Source organism: Papio anubis, chromosome 13 (assembly GCF_008728515.1).
Source record: "Papio anubis isolate 15944 chromosome 13, Panubis1.0, whole genome shotgun sequence".
NCBI classification, from domain to species: Eukaryota; Metazoa; Chordata; class Mammalia; order Primates; family Cercopithecidae; genus Papio; species Papio anubis.
Window position 1 is genome coordinate 8,480,128 of NC_044988.1, and position 17,112 is coordinate 8,497,239.

Below are 17,112 nucleotides of genomic sequence, written 5' to 3' on the forward strand. Positions count from 1 at the left end.
CCATCACGTCCACACATACACAACCATACACACACACACACACACACACACACACAGTTGACTTAGGATCGTTTCAACTCACAGTGGGTTTACTGGGATGCAACCCCGTGGAAAGTGGAGGAGCATGTGTATTGACAAGCAGAGGAGAGCGTTCCGGAGCTGGGGGAATAAAGTTAGCATGTGGCCAAGCTCTGCGCCTCTGAACCGATGAACCCAAGTTCCTCATGCATCACTGCGAATACAGATGGGTGAAAAAATAACCCCACCACCCGTGTGCCAGCACATAGCGCATCTGGCATACAAACAAGGATCGATAGAGATGAATGGTGGATGGGTTGTGAATACATGCAGATACAAATCATGCACTTGTACATTAGTGTGCACACACAGAAATAGATCGATACAATTTTTTAACCAAAGTGTAGTCTTTACCCTGTCAGGGCCCTGCCTTCACCCCTGCCAGGACTATCTTCCATGTCAAGTTTAGACCCGTGTCATTTTCAAAGCTAATAATGGTTCCTCCATACTTTGGGCAGCATTTGGATATTTGGATTTGGGATGGCCTTTTATGTTTTAACTACAGTGTTAGAAATCAGAGCCCTTGGAAGCACTGGGATCAGAGGGCAGCAGCAGAAGGTGCCCTTGGGCCTCTCTGAGAGGCCCAGGGATCCGGAGAGGGCCCCCGTTCCTAGCGGCCACAGTGGCCTGTTGGCACACAAGTGTGTGTTCCAGCTGCTCTGTGACATTTCACTTTGTTTCAGACTCTCCTGAAAGGCCATGGCCGTCTTGGGAATTAGTTGACCTTGTATGTTGGGCCACCCTTGCTGGACAGGACAAGGCAGTGCTATCAACTCCCTGTGATCTGAGGTCCTTAGCATGTTAGATGAGGCAGCTTCACCAGAAGCTGTCCACGTCTCTTCTGTTATCTGTGATAATTCCACATGCCTTTACAGCACAGCTGTCTGGTTACCTGGGGTCTGGAAATGCCCTCAGTGCCTCAGTAGTGCCTTCCCACAGGCCCCCATGGAGCCAGGCAATGCCTACAGGTGCCTCAGTGGTACTTGCTCAGATGCCTTTGCAGAGAAGTTCAGAATTCCTGCCCACATTGATAAGGTGACTTGGCCAGTAAGTGGCAGGCATAAACTGGTGCTTTCCAGAAGCACTGGGGCTGGTCCAGTGCCCTGAGTGATCAGAGCATACCTGAGTGAAACGTTAGGCTGCGTGAGCCTGGTGACTGTCAGGGAGATGAGGACTCAGAGAAGGGAGCTGTCAGAATTGCTACCTGTGTGGCAGGGGTCTCACTCTCTCCTCCCTCCTCTTGGGACCCCTGGCTATTCTCTGACTTCGACAGAGGACAGAAAGGATGACCAACAGGGCCTCAGGGCATACCCCAGCTGCACTGTCTGTGTCCCCAGAAGGGTCCCCAGAGTCTGGGAGGAAGGAGGGGCCAGGGCCAGGATTAGAAAAGACCCTGCCTCAAGGAGAGAGCACAGAGATGGGCCAGGGAAGCAGTGGGATCCTCAGGAAAAGAGGCTGGGAGCGGCAGTCAGGGTGAGGCCCGGGCAGCAGGAACGGGCAGGGACAAGCCAGGAGTCCCATCATGAAAGACATGATGGCCAGCGGCCAGCACCGTGTGCAGAGAATGGCCCCTCTGGGGATGTGCCCGGCTGCCCCATTAGCTGCAGGAAGGCCACCTGGATGTGAGTTTGGGAGATGGGCTGGCCCTGAGGCAGCCAGTCCTGAGGTCGGAGTGGGCCACAAGCATGGGGATGGCGGGAGGACACACAGGAGTGCTGCAGGGGACGGCAGTGGGGGCACTTGTCAGGATGGGCCCGAGCAACTCAGTCACTGGGTGGATGCCTCACCACCCCTCCAGGCCTTCCTCAGGGCAAGGCCACTGCTCAAAGGGCACCTGGTTTGTCACAGAGTAGAATGAGCTCCACATTTTGTGATCACATCCACAAAGCTCTGAAGCCATGGTGGTCCTGGCACCAGCTGGCCCTGTTAGAGGCTTGGGGTGGGGGTGAGCAGATGGGAGGTGCCCCAGCGACAGGCTGAGGCGAGTGCTGGAGCCCAGATTGCCGGCAGCCTCCCCCGACTCCTGAGTAGCTGTAATAAACCCAGCCCTGGTGGATAAACCTGGCCCTCGCTTATACCAAGGTGATCAGTCATCTCACGACAGTCCCAGCTGCAGGAAGAAGACTTACCTACGGCATCTGCCACAGCAGTTAAAGTTTATTTGCCTCCAACTTAAGCTAATTCTCTAAAAGTACTGGGTTGCAGTGACAGGCAGGGCCAGGGGGGAGCATCCGTCCTCAGGACCTCTACCCTAGATCCTTCTAAGCCACGACAACTTCCCTTCTTTGAGGGTGCGACCAGTGTCACCTGGCTAGCCACTGGGAAGAGCCAGGGCACATCCAGGTTGGTGGCAGCCTCACAGCATCAGACCAGCCTCTTGTCCCCACCCCACAGAGGCCAAGGGGGTGATCTGGGAGTAGCACCCCAGCCTGGCTGCTCTCTTGAGGTAACAGGGTTGGATGGTTAGGGGGCTTGGAGCACTGGCCCAAACAAGAAACCAGTGGTGTTTTCAGGGGGCCCTGCTGGGAGATGGAAGACAGCTCCCCACTGGGGGCCCAGGATTCCAGGAGCTCCCCAGCAGGCCTCCATGGGACAGACTTGGGTTTGCAGCTGCTGCCCTGTCCTGCTGAGGGTGCGGTGCTGATGGGGTGGCCTTGCACACTGATGGTAACTCTCACTTTCCCTCTCTCTCATGCATTCAGAAAGAGTTGGATAGTTTAAAAAGGAATACACTGAACGTAAGTACGTCTTTAACATCTTTAATGTCTTATGATGATCAAGCACATATTGAAATAGTATTTACTGACGCCTCATGTTAGCGGTGGTAAGCACATGTGTCTGTTTCTACTCACACCCCAGAGGGCAGAGCTTTGAGGGTTTTGCTGTCAGTGGTCCCATGATGGGGTGTTGGGTGATGAATCCAATCCAGCTCAGGCCACCCAGATGCTTAGTCTCAAGGGCTTGGTCAGGAGAACCTTCCAGAGGCTCCTGTGACTCAGTGACTCCAGTCCCCTGGGTGGTTCCTGGTGCAGGTCACATGAGGGAGGAGACTGGGCTTTTATGGAACTCACTTCACTCTCTGTTCAAAGAAAAGTGTTGTTACTTATCATAACAGCTCAAAAAAATCTGTTTCTTAAAATGAGATTTTGCCTGGATGCCCATCAGGTGGGGAAGGGAATATCTATCTAGTTGATGGGCACCTAGATGTATATAGAGACATGTAATATGTACTTATATTTGTAGATAGATATATGGAGTTATCTGTGGTTAGAGTCCAAAACATTTTGAGTGGGGAAAAAACAAATTATAGAGTGTTAAGATTTTTTTGGTCTTAATTATGCACAAAAACCAAACCTGTTCACAAGGGCTTGTCTACCAGGCCAGGGCCAGATGGGCCGCCAGGCAAAACAGTTGTGGAGCACCTTCCAAATTTCCTTGAGTTTATGGAATGTTTCCTTCAAAATAACACTTTTATAAAAAATTATTATAATAAAAGCAATGCTTGTTTGTTTTAAGGTTGGAAACTCCAGGGAAGTATAAATAAAAAATTTAAACAATCCCAAATTTAACTATCCAGAGGCAGTTACCACCAGCATCCCAGCCATTTTTAGGTCAAGACTGTATCTGCGTTCACACATGTATACACGGGTGTGTACATATATACACATATCTATTCTTTCACGAAACAGTATTTTTCTGTGTTGCTGAATATTCTTCGATGGCACTTGGAATGAGTGACTTGCGGCCCCCTTCTTGGACATTTCCCAACTCCTCACTGATAGAAACAGGGCTTCACTGGGCCCATCATTGCCTTGGGACTCATTCCTAGGATTGTCCAGCTAAAGAGTCTGAGCTTGGTCAAGTCCTTGGGAGGAGCATTCTCTGATGATCCTGGACAGTGGGGAATTGTTGACCAAGAGACTGGACAAAGGTGAGCAGATGCCAGTCAGTAAAGCAGGGAAAATGCATTACTAAAGTCACCTTCATTAAACTGGCGATCTCTTCTTTTCAAAAATTCAGCATGTGCCACAGAAATGAAAAGCTCTCTGGCCATCACTGTCCTGCCCAGGGAGGGAAGCGTGGGTCCTCCCACACCATTTAATACCTGTGTCTGGACGCACCCCTTCCCCACACCTGAGAACAAGGCCAGCTTTTCTGTGTGTGCAGGTACTTTGGACTCTTTTGGCTCTGGAATTTGTTTTTCCTGCTCAGTGTTCTGAACTTCTTCCTTTTCACTGCTGAACATTCTCCACGAAGCCACACTTCATTTTGTCATTCCAAGGTTGATGGGCATCTAGGCCAAATCTAACTTCTAAAGACCGATTCTTATGAGGTGTCATGGTCAAGGAGAGGCCATGCCCGGCGCTGGTCTAGGTGGCCCATGGCCCACTTGGGGGCCTTGGTGGCCCTTGAGGAAGGGCAGGTGCTGATCAGGGAGCCAGGTCACTAGGCAAGAGGTGGGAGGGTGTCACCCCGGTCCATGCTGCTGGGGTGCCTGGCCTGATGCAGGCTGCACCTGTGGGAGACAGAAGCAGCAGCGTAGGCTGGCCGGCCTCCCCTGCCCCACTGTAAGCAGGAGCTTCGGAGACAGAAGAGCACCTGCACCCCCTCACCTGCCCTCCAGGGCCTGGCCTGGCCCTCCCCACCATCCCAGCTCAGCTCCAGGGTCTGCACCTCTGGGGCTGGAGCTTAGTGGGAGCACGGCCCCCCTCAACCCTTTCTGCATTTGAATGGAAGCCAGTGTGTGAAGCAGATCGAAGTGAATGTGCTTGTTTTTCCTTCAGTAAGGGACAGGGAGTTGAGCCTGTCCCAACATGGCCAGCAGCCCCTGGAGGGCCAACAGACTTCACAAGCAAGGAGGGCCGGGAGGTGACCTGATGACCAGACCTTGCTTGTGGGCACCCCCCCCCCCCCCCCCCCACACTCTGGTTTTCACAACCCCACCCCAGCCACCTGGAACAAATACGGAGTCTAGGGTTAGCCCTCAGGGTCGGCCACGTAGCCTTCTTGCCCTGGGACGAGGCTGGCCTCCCCAGGCAAGGCAGCCTGGGCCACAGGGGAACGTCCCTGCCTCGCCCACCCTCCTTGTCTCCCACAGACAAGCTGAGGCTGGCCAGGCTCCACTCTGGCAGGGCGCAATAGACTGAGAATGTGTGAAGTAATTGGCCTCTCTACTTTTTTCAATAAGTAATTAAGCTCAAAAGCCCAAAGAAAAGTAACGGAGGTTTGGGGTAGAAGTGGCCAGTGTCAGGCCCAGGGTCCATGCTCAAGGCTGGAAGCCCACCCTGGATGTGCTGCACTTGGCGGTCCTAGTGTAATTCTGCAGGGCCCGGCCCCGCCCCCACCAGGGTCTGAGCCCTCCAGCCTGTGACATGTGCTCCCCTCCAAGCCTGCCACAGGTTCCAGTGTTTCAATTGGAGAGACAGGCCCTCGTGGTCCCCACTCTGGCCCAGCCCCCTCCACACACAGCTGGCCAAGCTCTGGGCCTCTCTGTGCTGTGGCCCTGGTGATGGCAGAGCCTTTGGGATGTCTCTGTCCATGTGGTCACAGGACATGTGTGTGGCAGCAGGGCCAGGGTGAGGTGGGATGCTGTTCCAAAGCCCAGAAGCATTCTGCAGGAAACCAGTGCAGCGCTGTGAGGAAGGGGACTGTGTCGAAGGGGACTGTGTCCTAGGGGACACAGGCCACACAGGTGTACTTTGAAAAATGGCAATTAAGGTCAAAGAGCAGGAAGTCCACAGGACAGGGGCCAAGGCCAAGGCTCCTGCTGGCCATGGGGAAGCCACCTCCAGGGGAGTCCCAGGGACTGAATTGGAAGTTGTCCCAAGTCACTTCAGGTCCAGCTGGACAACAGAAGTAACCCCCCTACCCCCTCGTGGGGTAGCTTCTTTGGGTTCTAAATGTGGACTCAGAGGTAGAAACGGTCTGTGCCCCCAGGTCCTGCAGACATTCGCGTTGTCTGGGAGAAGAATGGGCGAGCTCTGGAGACCTGTGTCCCTGTGCAGACCCATGCACTGCCCGATGGCAGGGCCCATACGCTCAGCTGGCTGCAGGACGCCATCAGGGAAAGCACCGAGTATCGCTGCTCTGTCATCTCCTCAGCAGGGAACAAGACTTCGAAGGTGCAGGTTGCTGTGATGAGACCTGGTAAGTGATTCCCATGGCCACTGGAACCCTTTTAGGAGGTGATTTTTCACTATTTACAATGGCAGTCGAAAAAAACATGCTGGAAAGCACGCTTGCATGGTGGCATTTTGGGTTTGGGATTTATTGGCTTTCCACTGAGAAAGGTGGCCAGTGGGCATCAAGGGTGCCATAAAGGCCCGCAGAGCTATGGCCTGGGGACCCTGCTTGTCTTCCAGAAGTGGCCCACCAGGAGAAGTGGAGCAGAGAGCTTTCCGCCTGGAGGGCTGTGGCTGGGGAGCACGACCGGATGATGCAGAGCTGGAGGAAAGCGTGGGTACGTGGCCACAGCCGGGCAAAGAAAGTAGGGCTGGAGCCAGGGACAGGGCACCTGCCACATCCGGTGGATCTTTCAAGGGACCCATTCAGCATGGACCCCACTTGCTCCCTCTTAGCCCCAGAGCAGTTTTCTTTATGAAACCTGCAACCCTGCGAGGGGAATCCCATGTCTTGTTGCTGAGGCTGCAGATCAAGGGGCATCTGGCCCCAGCCCTTAAAGGAGACCGAAGAAGGGAGGCAAGATTGGGAGGGACTCACCGGTGGGAGCTGTCTGTTAGATGGGCCCTCACGGCCACCCCACCCCCTGTACAGAGCACTCAGCCAGTCACTACTTTGAGGAGAGCAGGAAACCTGGACAGGTAGGGAACCCTCCAGGTAGCTCCTGGCTGGATGCCTCACCTGCAGCACCTGCTGGAGGGGTCAGGGGGAGTGGCTTACTGAACTAAACCCTGGCAGGGACTGGGCTATGGCACGGAAGTTGCAGGCAGCAGGGCAGAGGCTCCCTAGACAGGCTAGGCTCCCTAGAGGCTCCCTGTCTCCCCACGGAGACAGAGTTGTCCAGCCCTGGCTCCCAAATAGCTGATACAGAAGGCAAAGGCAGGGATTCATCACTGTGTGTGCTACCACCCAGGGTGGGGTCTGCAGCACTCAAATGAGTGCGTTAAAGTGTGTGGGTTACGTGGCTGCCAGCAGACCCCCGAACTGTTGCCACCAAAGCCTGGGCATTTACAGCTGATCCTCTGTACTTCAGCACACACAGCCTCCCTCTCTCCAGCCCTCCTCCCTCTCAGCACAACCTGGGAGTTGAGTGAATGCGCTGCTGCTCTGTCTTCCCGTCACATATGGGAGAACCACTCCTGGCATGTGGATCTTTAGACCCCAAGGAGGGGAACCACAACAGGGGGCGGAGGCCTTGAGTGCTCTGTCTGGGATGGGCTATGAGACAGCCTGGGCTGCAGAGCAGGAAAGGCCCATCCGTTCTGCCAAGGATTCAAAGACCACATTGTTCTTTCAGGAAAGCTGTAGCAAGGACACCTTGTAGCCACCAGGAAGGAGTCCCTGACACCGACCTCAACCCCAACCAGACCCTGCTGCCACTGACCACAGCCACCCCCGGAGAAGGCCTGGTCCCCCGCAACTGTGAGCTGTCTTGCCCAAACCCGCTCTGAACACAGCCACTGGGCTACCACCTGATGCGTACCTCCCAGAGACGGGGCAGTGGAGAAGCCCTGAACCCAAGTGGGCCTGTGACAGGAACTAAGACTTAAAAAATTAGGTGCTTACCTGGGACAGGAAGTTCTGTCTGGCACAAGCAGGTAACCAGGATGGCTAACAGGCTTCGACAGCTGCTCGTGAACTAAAACAGCAGTATGTGTGTAGGCTCCTCCTCTAGGGTCAGGCAGCAGGCTCTGAAGGCTGATCCTACACTGTCCGAGTGACTCCCCTTTACAGAGTGCCCCTACCCCCTAACAGCCAACAGGGTTAGCATGGCCAGCACAGATTGCTGCTTTTATTGATGCAAATCAAGCCTGCTGCTTCTCCTACCTGCAGACTTAGCCAAGGAACTCTAAGATGCATGACTGGGACAAGAAAAGGTGAGACTCCACATGAAAATGCCTTGCCTTAAACCCTGAATGACTGTGAGATGCGATCTGGGAGTGCATCTGTCAAGTCTTTTGTGTTTTCTTCACTAACCTCAGAATACTGGGTTCTGTTTTATCGAGCGCTGCAGTTTATGCCTCTGTCCCCTGTCAATGCTCAGCTTCTGCAACAGGACACCGAGCTTATCGCAGAAAGCCAAACAGGTCAATTATGCAAATCTCCTGGTGCCATATTAAATTTCTTGACAATGGAATGAGTGTCATGAGTGTTTTGTTCTACCTGCTTTCAAGTCTCTAATTATTAAAGCTGTATCTCTGAAGACTGTCACTGTGTGTGTGAACTTGTCCTAAACCTGCTCAGCCTTTAATCTTATACACACGTCTCTTCTTGTCCGTGGAATGACAGTTTTCATGTCTATCATAAAACCAAAGCTTCTGTTAAAAGCAAGCCGCACCCCTCTGGTGATCCTAGCAAATGCTGAGTGTCTTCCCAGCAGTATGACAATGACCTGTTTTGCATCCCCTCTTTCTGGGGCTGGACGAGTTCTGTAACAGCCTTTGTGTGGGATCAGCATACATCGCCTGCTAATTCCTTCAGGATCCATCACGACAGAGGTGTCCTGAAGACGCCGGAGACACCCTGGTTGTCTCCATACGTCCCCCCTCCGCACCCCGAGTCAAGAGGCCTAGCCGCCTGTGAGGTGTGTGCTTGCCCATCCAGCCAAGGATGCCAGTTTTGCTCCCAGAACTATCACACTCATAACCTGAAGTTTTCCTGTAAAATATCCATTAGCTCACTGTGGTTCTTGCTTTGGGTGTGGCTTCAACCACTACAAACGGCTGAGTGAAATGCTATGGGCTTTGGACTTACATTCTTGGTGCTGTTCTCTGTATCTTCTCCTAAAGTCTGGATTTCGAGCACTTTCACTCTTAACAAAATAATTACATACTTGAAGTTTTCATAATGTGGAGTGTTCTATTGGGAAATGTAGTTATGAGGATGAATTTTTGAGTCTTTGCTCTGCTGGAAAAGTAAAAATAGAGTTGTACATTGTTCAGTTAAATGACTGTACTTGGCGCCCCTGGCCCAGAGCTGTGTGCTTCATGCGGCACCATCTGCACGTTGAGGGAGCTGAAGTCACCTGCAGCAGTGCCTTTAGCTGGAGTCCTTCACTGCCAAGAAAATGACAGCATCACCGGGCAACCACGTGGTGAGAGTTTGGTCAGTCCCAGAAGGAAAGCTCTCAGCAGCTGCATGAAATGTTGAAAAGCCTACCTACTCTGTTTAAGCTGCTTTTATCTTAAGATTAGCAAAACAAACATCACAGACCTAGAGAGCTCTAAAAAGGGGCTCTGAGCAGAGGAATTCATCTCTGTAGAGATCTTTAACTTTTTGATTTATCAAATTTTAAAATTCTAGCTGTTGAGTGCAGCTGATAGCTATTTTGTCTTTTTCTCCACAAATTAATTTTGGAACTTTCATTCTCAAATAATCTCCTATTTTCAAACTTACCACAACTGACTTGCTACCTACTGATGAGGGGAGGAGGACGCAGGAAAGCCCTCTCCTTTCCTGCCGGCCCCGCTGACTGCCCTGAAAGATAAATGGGTGGAGATGACTCGCTGCTTTCGGACTACTGATGGCCTGACTGACCACATCTACTTCCCATGTCTAAACAGCTCAGAACGTGTGAAGAACAGCAAGGCTCACACTGGTCACTGTGAGCTCCACAGATGACAGGGCGGACGGTGCCTTCATACACCAACCTCTGGTCACATTTCCAGCCCTGCCCATGGCATGTCATTTCTGACTCATTCCAATTTTATTTGCTCATCACAGGCCACTTCTCAGAGGTACAATTTTGGCATGACTAAATTCAATTAAGAGCACTTTCAAAGCCAAAACAATACCCTGCTTACCTGACAAGCAAAAAGCAGTGAAGATTCTTTCCTGCCATTGGCTGTGGTGAGAAGAAAGCAGGCGCAGGTTGGGACTGAGCCAGGATCTGGCCCCGGCAGGTCTGTGCAGTGTTGGAGGCTTTTGACAACCATTACTTCCAGACCTAGGAGTGCTGCGGATAGCAGAATCCCCATTACACAGCCCCCTTTTATTTCAGGGCCTAGACTGTCCAAAGGGGAGAAATTAAGACATACGAATGATCAAGTAAGACAGAGACCACTGATAAGCCTAAAATCACCAGAGTCTGAAACAAAATTTAATAATTACTCTTTATTTAAAATAAATAAGCCCTCTTACTTACAGGGAAAATATGAAAGTAAACTCTGTCCTCCTGGCCTAAGACAGAAACCACATTCAGAATACGTTCATTTAAAAAGGAAAGATTTGTTGATTATCAAACAAATCTAGGTACTTCAATACACATTGTTTCTTTGAAAAATAAAGACTGAAAGGAATAATTCATTTCAAAAAGTCACAGGTTAGAAAACCGATTTCCCTTCTGAGGCTCATTTTAGCAAATCCTCCAAGTGTTACCAAATCTTTTAAAAAAGCTACATCCCCTGAGAAAGGGCCCTTGCCCGGTAGCCCTCTTGCTCTGACACCAGCAGCCCTGCATCCTTCTGCCAAGTGGCTCCCTGCAGGACAGTGCTGTTGCCAGGCGGGAATGGCCCTCCATGGCCACCTCCAGCAAGCAGGAGCTCACCACCTGCTATCTGCAAACTCACTCACTTGGCTCAGCTATTCTGCAATGGAGAGGAAGTTTCCTTAGCAGCCGAAGTATTCTAAGTATCACATTTTCCAGTACTTTCCAGATCCACAGTGTGCTCGGAAAGCCAGAGCTGTGTCACCAGGCTTTTAGAAGAGATTAACACCTGCACATCACATCTGAGTGACCTTTAACAGGCTCCGCAGCACTGAATGCCTGCAGACACTGCTTCATGTGCCCTTTAATGCTGATCAATTTCCAGATTCAACAGTTACACAAATTACATTGTCATGAAAAACTGAGAAGAAAAAGCCCCAAAGTCTTTTTCAGACCTCCCCTCCTTACCCAAAATACAGATACACAGGCAAGAACTCTCATAAATTCAAATTCATCATTTGAGAGGTTGAAGCCTCCAAGGATTCCTCTAGCTCCAGGGCACATGGACTGTATGCTTCCAGATGTTTTTTCCAGATTTCAACTAAAATGAGAAAACAGCACGAGTGAGGAAGAAGCATCAACCAGTAGGAAGACTCCTGTCAGAAAACCAGCAGCATGGACAAGGGAGCCTGTGGCCGCTGCCCAGCAGCTCACGGTGCTCAGAGGTGTCCTGGCAGGCGTTCACTCACTGTTCTCAGCCTGCTGGGCCAGGTTGCCCCTTAGTGAACAGAAGCTAGGGGGCCATCTTCTACAGGGCAGCTGGGGCCTTGTGTGGGTGGGCTAGGAGAGGACTGAACCTTTACTTGGCCTTCCAAGCCTGTCTTGGGTATAGCTATCCTTAAGGCCACCCATTGTCAAGAGACATCTGACTTGAAGTCTGAGACAGTCACTGACAAGCAAAAGTCTGATAATACCTCTTAGGCAATGGACTGGCCTTGTTACAGCCAGTCTCAGCTGGACTTACTGGGCCCTGCTACTCAGCTGGTCTTGCAGCATTATCAAGCTGCTCTCCTGGGGACTCTAATTAAAGTCGATAAATAACTTAGAGGACACTCGACCTGCCACGACTCTCCCTTAAGCACTCACTGTAGTGTGGCTCTTCTTTTTCTGTCAGGGCTGGGGGGCCATCTTCTGCAGGGCAGCTGGGGCCCTGTGTGGGCGGGCTGGGAGGTGCCTGAGGCCTGGGTTCTCCCGCCAGCTCCTGCTGCACATTCTCCAGCATGGTCTTGTACGCCTGTCGGGCCGCCATTGTCAGCTCAACCATCTTGTGGAACTGATCCTTGGGCACAAGTGAGAGCACACAGGTAACAGCCCAGCGACAGAGGACACGGGTCCCTCCAACTCAGCAATGGCACCCTCCACAGAGAAGCAGGGCTGACACGGGGTCATGTGGACCTTATGCTTATGGATGGCTACCAGGGATGCTGCCCCAGAGGGAAGAGTGGGCTAGGCCGATTTCTTGGGCCTGCCTGAGGTGCCGCTATGTCAGCACAAGCCCAGAACAGAGCTCAATTCAGAACCAGACACCCCATGCTGTCAAGGAGACAAAGGCTACCTTTTTATAAGAAGGTTCTGCCTAAGTGGTGGCTTCTCCTCAATGACAGCCTACTGGAGGTTCTGGAGCTGCTCTGGGCAAGCCCACACTGACCACCTGCCCCCACTTCCTCCCATGGGCAGTGACTGAAGAGGCCTGTGCCCTGTGCGCTCACCTGGGCCCCATCGTAGCTGAAGATCCCTACCACGCTGACAGGAACTGCCTTATTCAAACTGCGCCCCAGAGCTTTGCGGTTGAGAGCAAACACAAAGGGAATGTTCTGCTCACAGGCATAATCAATAATTGTGTGCAAAGTGTCATCCAGCCCACCTGGTCAAAGGACAATAAAAAATGACAGGAAGACACGTCACATGGAGTGTGGTATTAATACTGGTTGCCAAGAGCTTTTTCTTAGCAACACACCCATCTATGATTTTATACCCAAGGCAGAGGTCCCTGAAAATATGAAGAGAAAGCAAGTTGCAGAATCAACTCTCCAAAAATATGGGGAAAAAAATGGGAACGAAAACACACAGCTGGTATTGTCTTCACAGGAAAAGTTAACTATTAGTATTACTGAAACTTACCACGTGCCAGACCACTCGTCAACTGCTTCACACCTATTAGCTCCTGTGTCCTCCCCTAAATCCCAAAAGGCAGACAGATGCTGTGTCCTCACCGACAGATGGAGAACCAGAGGCACAGAAAGGTTAAGTTCCTTATCCCACATTGTACCCCTGGTCAAGGCACAGGTCTGGCTCCCGAGGGCTCACCACCCTCTACTCCCTGACCCTGCTTCTGGGCCAGGGAACAGCCAAGGCTGGTGCATCAGAGAGAGGAAGGAGGTGAAATGAGTACCATGTGCAGGTGATGCACCTGGAAAACCCAACAGCACCTGAGAAGTACTCCTAACAGCATGAGAAGTACAGAAGCGGGTGTGGCACAAGTCTCTATACACACTCACTCAGCAGCCAGCTGGCATATATCAAAGAGATGACTCCATTTACAACAGCATCACAAGATTATAGTCAGTAGGAATGAATTTTTCAAGAAACATGAAAAGATTTACAGGCAACTTCAACACGCTATTAACACAATACTGGCCTGGGCAACATAGTAAGATCCCATCTCTTAAAAAAAAAAAAAAGTGCCCAATGTGGTGGTATGTGCCTATAGTCCACCTACTCAGGAAGCTGAGGCAAGCTCAGTAACTTGAGCCCAGGAGTTCAAGGCTGTAATGAGCCATGATCAAGCCACTGCACTCCAGCCTGGGCAACAGAGTGAGACCCTGTCTTTTAAACCACCCCCGCAACAGAAAATCTCAACAAATGAAAAGGCACCTATGATCCTGGATAGAATGATCCAAAATGATGAAATGTCAACTCCACATTAATCTAATACTTTAAAACAGTGGTCCCCAACCTTTTTGGCACCAGGGACTGGTTTCGTGGAAGACAATTTTTCCACGGACAGGGGAAGATGGTTTTGGGATGAAACTGTTTCACCTCAGATCATCAGGCATTAGATTCTCATAAGAAGCACGCAACCTAGATCCCTCACATGCGCAGTTTACAACAGAGTTTGTGCTTCTATGAGAATCCAATGCTGCTGCTGCTCTGACAGAAGGCAGAGCTCAAGCAGTAATGCTCACCTCCTGCTGTGCTGCCCAGTTCCTAACAGGCCCCAGACAATACTGGTCCACAGCCCAGGTGTTGGGGACCCCTGCTTTAAAACACTGTAAGTTACTATAGACAGAATTTTTTTTTTTTTTTTTTGAGACGGAGTCTCACTCTGTTGCCCAGGCTGGAGTGCAGTGGCCGGATCTCAGCTCACTGCAAGCTCCGCCTCCCAGGTTCACGCCATTCTCCTGCCTCGGCCTCTCGTGTAGCTGGGACTACCGGCGCCCGCCACTTTGCCCAGCTAGTTTTTTGTATTTTTTAGTAGAGACGGGGTTTCACCGTGTTAGCCAGGATGGTCTCGATTTCCTGACCTCGTGATCCGCCCGTCTCGGTCTCCCAAGGTGCTGTGATTACAGGCTTGAGCCACCGCGCCTGGCCGAAAGAGATAATTCTTTATTAATTTTTCTGATTGTAGAAGCATGCTTGTAGCATAAAATTCAAACCCTGTAACAGTGGGGCATGAGAGTAGCAGAGTGTTCACAAATTTTCTGACATCTAAAAGTTCTCATGCACTAGACTCGGCAATGAGAAAGAAAGTTTTTACTTTAAAATATTTTGAAAGAGATAATTCTTTTTTTTTTTTTTTTTAGATGGAGTCTTGCTCTGTCGCCCGGGCTGGAGTGCAGTGGCCGGATCTCAGCTCACTGCAAGCTCCGCCTCCCAGGTTCACGCCATTCTCCTGCCTCAGCCTCCCGCGTAGCTGGGACTACAGGCGCCCGCTGCCTCGCCTGGCTAGTTTTTTGTATTTTTTTAGTAGAGACGGGGTTTCACTGTGTTAGCCAGGATGGTCTCGATCTCCTGACCTCATGATCCGCCCGTCTCGGCCTCCCAAAGCACTGGGATTACAGGCTTGAGCCACTGCGCCCGGCCTATAGACAGGATTTTATTGAGAAATAAAAAATACGGAAAAAATATAAAAAGATGTCAGGCTAACATGGTCAGGTATTAAAGTTTACTATAAAGGTACTATAGTGTAAACAAGGTGATGCAGATGAACAGAATGGATGCCAGAAACAACCGGAGTTTAATGGGAACAGCATTTCGGGTAAGTCAGGGAGAAGATGCTAGAGGACTGGGTGGGCCCATCCTGTTCATCTCACACCACAATAAATCCTACCTAAACATATACAAATGAAGGAACCAGGAGACATACAGATTTTTAAAAGCAAACCTTTTGAACACTGGAGTGGGAAGGCTGAGAAATAACACAATACCTAGATGCAATTAAAAAGTTCAATACCAAAATATATAACACCTAAAGTCTCTGCATGGCCACTTTTTTTGTGTGTGTGTGGCAAAACTGACAAACCAGAAAAAACACTTGCAACTCTTACCCAAAGGGCTAACTTTAAAAAAGGTACGAATCAATCTAAAAGAGGTCAACATCCCAAAAGCAAATGGGCAACAAATAAGAACAATTCACAGAAAATGTCAAGCTCCTGATGCTGACCCTCCCTCATAAGAAAACTGCTAATAAAAACTCCTGGAGAGGATGCCCATACCGCCCTGGGAGGGAATACAGTGGTCTCTGGAGGAAGGCACAGCATACGCCTTCGAGTTACCAATGCACACAGCATTGTAGGCCAGGCACCTGGCCTACAGGATACTCACCCAGTCCTTACAGAGCAACTGTAAGAAACAACAACTGTTTACAATTAGCATAGTATCACCTGGAACCTAATTACATATCGATCCTCTCATTTCAACATAGAAACTTCTCCAATGCATGTCCTACCATACTGTTGAAACTGGGAACTCATTCTGCATCTAGTTGGATGGGAGATTAATTTCTAAGCCCACAGCCCTTATTCTGCCCACCCCCTGCCCCTGATCTACCCAAAGCATTCTCAAAGTGATGAGGAGGCAGCTGCCTGGAACAGAAACTTTGAAGAAATAGACCAGTTCTGGATGGGCTGGGAAAAGGGGAGATGGGGCAGAGGTGGGGTGGAGTGTTTTGTGTTCCTTAGATATACTTACAGTGAAATCTATATTCAGTTTGTCAGGGAAGACATATGAAGTCCCCCTAACATCAGACGCATGTCTCCACTGGAGGGTCTCTGCCTGGTGTCCGCCCCAGCTCCTGGGAGTGGATCTGAAAATTTATTTGAGCAGTGTGCAGAGACACCCTAACAGAGCAGGCCTGGCTACTATCCTCTCAAGACTGCCTGCCAGGTTGGCCCTTGGCTGTGGTCTGTGAACTTGGATTTTGGGAGGGTTCCCACCACCCTAACTGGTAAGAGTAACTCACTGCGTCTCCATGGTGTGCAAACACTGTGGTTCTGCTTTCCTTCTGGAGTCTGCAACTTTGTATGTGCTACGCAGAGGATGCCTGTGTGACTGGCCCCCAACAGAACCCTAGGCACTGAGTCTCTAATGTATATCCCTGGTAGACAACACTTCCCACGGGCTCTTAACTCGTTTCTGGGATAGTAACAGTCTCCTATGTGATGTCACTAAAAGTGACTTTTGGAAGCTGGAGCCTGGTTTCACCCACACTTAACCCCATGTGCCTTTTTGCTGCTTTTGCTTTGTGCTTTTTCACTATAGTAAGTCACAGCTGAAAGTACCACTCTATGTTGAGTCGTGTGAGTCCTCCTGGCACATCACTGAGCCTGGTGGTAGCCTTGGGAACACCCAATGCAAGCAGCAAAGTCCAGACTGTTTTGCTCAAACAACCTCCAACCTGTTATTAGTGAGCTGAAAGCACGCGTGGCAAGGGCCAACTACTGAAGTTCCACAAGAAAGCCTATGTCAAGCAAGATGCTTGGCTCAGATAATTGCCATTTCAAAGTTTAAGTTCAGAATTATTGGGCAAAATGCCACTCAGAGCAAATACAGTACTTCAACGTAATTCAAGGCTATAACATCAATTTTTATCTTTAAGATGATTGCAAGCCATTGGCTATCTTATCTGGCAAATATTTATAAAATATACAATCAAGTCCCTTATGCCTCAAAGCAAACACATGTTGGAACCACAAAACAAATGCATTTTAAATACACAACAAATCCTTATGATGCTGACCAAGTAAAAACCTAGCCCCATGATCTGGCAAAGGCAGAGAAGGGGAATGAGGTCTTCTAAGAAAGTGGGGTGACTGTAGGCTGAGTACATACATTTCCACCTTTTTGTTTTTTAAAGACACAAATCCACG

General features: G+C 50.3%; 1 protein-coding gene across 25 annotated transcripts in view; it reads right to left on the reverse strand.

Moving 5' to 3' along the window:
- Nucleotides 1-2,817: 2,817 nt before the first annotated feature.
- Nucleotides 2,818-17,112, reverse strand: part of SECISBP2 (SECIS binding protein 2) — a 51,859-nt gene continuing 37,564 nt past the window's right edge. For 11 of the 25 annotated variants that reach the window (XM_009189083.3, XM_031654805.1, XM_009189082.3 and 8 more), the window contains 4 exons: nt 12,454-12,608; nt 11,831-12,023; nt 11,153-11,285; nt 9,098-10,266 (listed from right to left, as the gene is read on the reverse strand). In XM_009189083.3, coding sequence (XP_009187347.1) covers nt 11,182-11,285; nt 11,831-12,023; nt 12,454-12,608 — 452 coding nt within the window. In that variant the 3' untranslated portion in view covers nt 9,098-10,266; nt 11,153-11,181. Of the gene's footprint in view, nt 4,595-7,824; nt 10,267-10,356; nt 11,286-11,830; nt 12,024-12,453; nt 12,609-14,785; nt 16,050-17,112 lie in introns of those variants that run through there. The other 14 variants (XR_002517751.2, XR_002517748.2, XR_002517752.2 and 11 more) reach the window with 14 other exon arrangements.